At 39.7% G+C, this 6,525-nt stretch overlaps 1 protein-coding gene across 1 annotated transcript; it reads left to right on the plus strand.

The window, feature by feature from the left end:
- Window positions 1-2,086: 2,086 nt before the first annotated feature.
- On the plus strand, window positions 2,087-5,556 carry LOC135479643 (galaxin-like). Its single transcript, XM_064759540.1, has 2 exons — window positions 2,087-2,262; window positions 4,841-5,556. Exons 1-2 carry the CDS (start codon window positions 2,193-2,195, stop codon window positions 5,413-5,415), a joined length of 645 nt encoding a protein of 214 aa, XP_064615610.1. The 5' UTR covers window positions 2,087-2,192; the 3' UTR covers window positions 5,416-5,556.
- Window positions 5,557-6,525: the final 969 nt, after the last annotated feature.

A 6,525-nucleotide genomic window follows, 5' to 3' on the forward strand; every position in this document is an offset into this window, starting at 1 on the left:
GGCTCTCCGTGAGCGTGTTGGTTGGCCTGTCAGCGCTGCGCAATGACCCCGAGGGCTTCCCACCAATGCGGTCGCTGTGAGTACTAGTCCATCTCACGCTGGCTTCCTCCCCAGTCGTTGAAGGTCTTCTAGCAACTCACGGATGGTTGTGGGTTTGCCCGGAGCTCTGCCCGGTTTCCTCCCAGCATAATAAGTGAAATATTCTCGAGCACGGCGTAAAGCACCAAGCGAATACATAAATACAAAAATTGCTTACCTAGCGACAACCAAGCCCAGCGATTTAATATGCCGACAGAACAGGTTCTTCTTTCCTTTGCTTTATTTTGTTACATTTTTTCCGTATAATAAAACATTTGAGCCAGGAGCTTTTTATGAGTGAGATTTATTGTGGCTGTTCGTACGATCTGTTCGTTTTCTAATCACCTATGATCTGATTTCTCTGAGAAAGATTAGCTCAACATATGTAATAAATGCAGGTAAGTCTAACTTGAGTAAATTGTATATACTATCTCAGTTTCAATAATATAAATGAACAGTACCCATTCCCTCAAACTAAACGTTTTGGTCTTCTACACACCGGTTCTGACCAGTAAATGCTTGTACTGTGTTAACTAAATATTTTTTATGTCCTGAAAACTCATAGTGATGTATGTAACAGTAGGAGATAAGTATAGTGATGCTGATAATTTAAGGTGGTGAAAACATAAAAGTTACATAAAGTTTTGATAAAAGAGCGCAAAAGGTTAGTTGCAAATTTGGTCTTCAATATTGTTTTTTTTTTAAAGAGCATTAGACACTTAAAGATATTTTTGTATGGTGGGTATTTGAGACCTCTTCTTGGTATATATTGTTTTTACTTAATAATGTTATAAATGAAGATGAAACAATCGTTTAATAAATATATTGGCAATAAAATTCATGTTTACATTTTAAAAATATTCATAAATATTGTCATAATTCAGACTAAATGCGTGGTTTTGACATAAACAAAACAGTTACACTGAAATAATTTGATTAGACATGTATCAGATCCATAGTTAAAAGAATATTTTGCAAAGACAATATATACCAGGAGGTGGTTTCAAGTATCATCATAGTATCAGCCTTATCATTACGCAAGAGGATAAGCTGAATACCAACTGGTTTCCAGCTGTAAGTGTGATGGGGAATTTAGCCAGGGGTGTCGCTACTACTCCCTGCCTAAACAACGATATCACGGATGTCTAGACTGGTTTCCAGCTGTAAGTGTGATGGGGAATTTAGCCAGGGTGTCGCTACCACTCCCTGCCTAAACAACAATATCACGGATGTCTAGACTGGTTTCCAGCTGTAAGTGTGATGGGGAATTTAGCCAGGGGTATCGCTACCACTCCCTGCCTAAACAACGATATCACGGATGTCTAGACTGGTTTCCAGCTGTGTGATGGGGAATTTAGCCAGGGGTGTCGCTACCACTCCCTGCCTAAACAACGATATCACGGATGTCTAGACTGGTTTCCAGCTGTAAGTGTGATGGGGAATTTAGCCAGGGGTATCGCTACCACTCCCTGCCTAAACAACGATATCACGGATGTCTAGACTGGTTTCCAGCTGTAAGTGTGATGGGGAATTTAGCCAGGGGTATCGCTACCACTCCCTGCCTAAACAACGATATCACGGATGTCTAGACTGGTTTCCAGCTGTAAGTGTGATGGGGAATTTAGCCAGGGGTGTCGCTACCACTCCCTGCCTAAACAACGATATCACGGATGTCTAGACTGGTTTCCAGCTGTAAGTGTGATGGGGAATTTAGCCAAGGGTATCGCTACCACTCCCTGCCTAAACAACGATATCACGGATGTCTAGACTGGTTTCCAGCTGTAAGTGTGATGGGGAATTTAGCCAGGGGTGTCGCTATCACTCCCTGCCTAAACAACGATATCACGGATGTGTAGACTCGGTTTCAGCGGTTAAGGCAGCTTTACTGTCTTAAAAATATCTGATTTCACAAAGGTATGTGCTTGTGACATTAAAATTTCGCAATATATAGAACCGGTTTTACACAAAGACTTTTGTTCTCAAAGGCGTTATCTGTCCTAGATTTCCCCGTGTCTCCCACATTTGCCAGAGATTTCTCAACGCACACAACGTCTATCACACTTGCCAGAGACAACCCAACCTCCGTACAAGTTTTTACCCCTCAGCTTATCATCATGGTCAGTGTTAGACATCAGGGGGTTGGCCTGGTGATATTCGCCTTGAGTTTGTCCAGTCTGGATGCAGGTAGGCAACTAGGACATATTTTTTGCGATGGGTACTTTTCATTGTTCATTTTTTGTATTTTGACCGCAGGATAGATTATTACAATATCAAACTAAAACTGCATTCAGCTATATGCCTTCCAAGCGGTCTGTATACACAGTTTTCAGCGTCAGCTCTCTAAAACTTCCCACTTTCTCCCATCACAGACCGTTCAAATCTATGAGAAACAAAATCTGTACGAGCAAAAAGTAGGCGTAATACATATTAAATAATAAACTAACCAAACGAGTGAATTGCGGGTAACATGACGTCATGATCTTGAATCTGGTCTAATTTGTTTCCCCTGCAAGATATACTTACGTCACACATTGCCATCAAAAATCGAAAATTTGCAATTTTTCTCCATATTTGTAGGTCACGTGACAGAAAATTAATACAGCTGTAAAGTTCAAAATTGCTGAGTGGAAGGGACTATATATGTACTGTATGTGTGCTGAAACTCTGTGAGCTGTCTTAATAAATACAGGATATACAGTGCTTCAAAATTTGACAAAAGACCGGGCCAATTTTCTATATATTGACACATTTTCCAAGTGTATGTGTATATAATGCATATACACTATGTTCTTGTCTAGGATGAATGTAGAAATATTGTAGGTATGCCCCCTGAGAGTTTTACGTTCTGAACCCGAATCCGGTCTTTTTTTTCCTGCGGTCTATATTTTTGTCGCAAACTGCGATCAAATTGCCAAAAATCTCTATTTCATCCATTTTTACATGTCACGTGTCTAAAAACTGTTACAGCTGTAAAGGTGAAAATAACTGAGTGCAAAGCACAGTACATGTACTCTGTGTTGGAAACGGTTGATCTGTGTTAAACGAAAGGGGACTTGAACGCTTCAAATATTGCCTAAAGGTCGATTTACTCCGCTTGACACATCTACATACAAATCATATACAGTGTGCTTACAATGCACTAATGGCTACGAAGAATGTAGGCCTTCTAATTAAGTTGGTTATGTATCTATACATGGACACCATTAAGGTAACCCAAATTGACACCGTATAGGCTGGCAATACCGGTTTAAACCCCGGCATCGCTGCTTTAGCAGCTATGTTTTTTGTTTGTTTTTTTTTTCTTAATGTTTTTTTGTCATAACCTGAAAACTATACCAAGTACAAAAACAACTCTTATAGATTTGTAATTCGAACGTCAAGCAGTTCTTAACAGTGTGTTTATTTAATAATTTTTTTACGCTTAACCTATTTTTAAGCTAATTTCATTTGTCAGTTACAACACAACTTGCATACCAAACAAAACATTTTTGTGCAGTATAGGTACGGCGATCCACCTAAAACTTGCAAGTTAATTTTCATCCAAAGATCACTAGCCCATTTGCGGAAAAAGATAGTTTAACTTTGTCAATAAAATTCAAAATGGCTACTAAATCACGTGACTGGCCAAACAGTATTAACCGTCAAAAGCTGCTTGATACGTTGGCCATTAAAGATGTTGTTTTTTCTACCTTTACCTTTACCTTTACCGGTTTTAGAGATATTACTATTTTAGGAGCTAACTATAAAAGAAATAACAAGTTTTTAAACGCATTTTAATGGCAAAACCATCGGCTTACACATTTCTCGACCGATTTCCATCAAACTTTTAATCCTAATACCCCCAGCAATCTTCTACATACCTATTAATCATCAATGCAATCCGATCAGCGGTTCGGGAGAACAAGTTTTTCTTAGATTTCCATACTGCTCCAATATTGCCGAAAAGTGGGTCACAAGTGGGTAAAGTTTTACACTCCAGCATGTAGCCCAAGCGATTGGGTAATAAACATGTGTAATAAAATTAACAGCTGTAAAAACGGAAAAAAACAGCTGTCAGAGCAGACAAAAATAGTCTGATCGAGAACAAAGGTCTAATAAGTCATTTAAGTAGCATGTCAAGTAATTTTCTTCATTTACAAGTACCTGTTGTAAACAGAAAAATACCAGATGTTACAACTCTTTAGTACGATGTTTCAAAACACAATGTGTCGTATTGTCAAGGGAAATAGCTCAAGGGCTAAAAGCCCACTTGGAAGCCTTCGATGTCTCCTTCCCCTAAAGCAGTGATCTCGTTTTAACTGTTGAGGCTATGGTCGAACCAGCTCCCGATGTTTCCACTCATGCAGCCAGTAATGGGGCCATTCAGATACTTGTCTAAAGGCAGGCGTTTTCTAATTAAAACATCAAAAACTATTAAACAAAGACATCCGCATGTTTACGCTGTTTATTTATTTCACTGACCACAAAGTCCAGATTGTTTCACAACTGAACATTGGTACTTTGTCAATGAAATCGAGAGTTTTGATCTGTCCTTTACGTTAGGCGGTTTGCCAGATTGTGTGAGGCGGGTACATGTAGCCCCAAAGCTTGAAAACCTTGAACATATCCGCCATATGGCGTTTTTTCGAATCTGTCTTGTAAACAGAACGGATGAAATCTTATGCATATACATGTTTGAAGAGCGTTTTGTTTTCATAGGTGTGTAAAAGTCAAAACCAATAATTCTTTATTCATATTCGTATGTTGTTTTTGTTTCCTGTAGGATCTTGTGGAACATCTTCCTACAATCCAACTTTTAACATCTGCTGCAAAGGGGTTATCAAGCCTAAGGGCTTTAATGGGGCCTGCTGTGGCACCAACGTGTATGACTCCAAGTGGAACATATGTTGTAACGGCATCATCCGGTCTAAGGGCTTTAATGGGGCCTGCTGTGGCACCAAGGTGTATGACTCCAAGTGGAACATATGTTGTAACGGCGTCATCCGGTCTAAGGGCTTTAATGGGGCCTGCTGTGGCACCAAGGTGTATGACTCCAAGTGGAACATATGTTGTAACGGCGTCATCCGGTCTAAGGGCTTTAATGGGGCCTGCTGTGGCACCAACGTGTATGACTCCAAGTGGAACATATGTTGTAACGGCGTCATCCGGTCTAAGGGCTTTAATGGGGCCTGCTGTGGCACCAACGTGTATGACTCCAAGTGGAACATATGTTGTAACGGCGTCATCCGGTCTAAGGGCTTTAATGGGGCCTGCTGTGGTACCAACGTGTATGACTCCAAGTGGAACATATGTTGTAACGGCGTCATCCGGTCGAAAAGCCTAAACTGGACCTGTTGACAGTACCAATCATTGATGCCTACTGCTGTTTGCTCAACAATATTAAAATTATTGATACGTATGCACATTGAAGAAAAATTCCTGTAATACATTGCTTGAATTCTTGGGCTCTGTCCTAAATAAACTTTGTTCTGGTTTGCATTCAGTTTTACATTTGTATATTTCAGAGGTGTTTGCCTCACTTCAAAAATACATAAATGCACATACAAAGCTCGATTTATTGCGGGATCAAAACAGTCTACCAGCAAATATGTATCCACTCTCTTAACGAAGGCACTACAAGTCATGTAAGAGTAGGTCTTGCTGTGCAACTGCAAACATTCAGGCGTCAACTGTATGTGGATTCGTAAAAAAAATCCAAACGTATCACAGAAAAACTAGACTCAAATACACGTAGCGTATAAGTACATCTGTACTTGGGATTTCTCCACTTTCTATACTACTAACCCTCAGACGAATTTAATAGAAAGAGTTTCATCCCTAACTGTTTCGGTGTTTACTAAAACCGGTCACCGCAATATTAAAATCAAAGGCAACAAAGCCTTATTCAGTTCCACATTATACAAAAAGGTTACTATTACGGCCTACGGATGTTTCACTAAACGTTACATTGACGATCTGCAAGATTTAAACAATCCATATGTAGCAAACGGCTATGAAAGTTATTTACCCACCTTAACTGGATTTAAAGGAAACCACAGATGGAGACTCTCCAGATGGTACATCTCATTTGTACGAAGGCCAAAACGGGTTCCTCTCTTGAAGACTTTACACCAGGCATGGTTACGTCAGTCAGGGTTTTACTCTAACTGTTCACGTAAATGCATGAATAGTGGTAACCCACAGCCCCCACACCTTCCTCACCCCCAGCGCCATGGCTTGAGCAGAAATAGGTAAAGAAAAATTTAATGATGCTAATTGCAATTCATTAGATGTCACTGACCTAGAATTAATCAAAATGCTGAGTTGTCATCACATTTGACGTACAATCACATTAAAATAATGCAAAGGGATAGGCATAATCACGGTAAAAAAAATGTAAGTTATAGAAAAGTCAAAATATTTCCAGCAATGAGACGACAATAAATTGTCCGCATATCAACAATATCT

The sequence above is a fragment of the Liolophura sinensis genome, chromosome 12 (assembly GCF_032854445.1).
Source record: "Liolophura sinensis isolate JHLJ2023 chromosome 12, CUHK_Ljap_v2, whole genome shotgun sequence".
NCBI classification, from domain to species: Eukaryota; Metazoa; Mollusca; class Polyplacophora; order Chitonida; family Chitonidae; genus Liolophura; species Liolophura sinensis.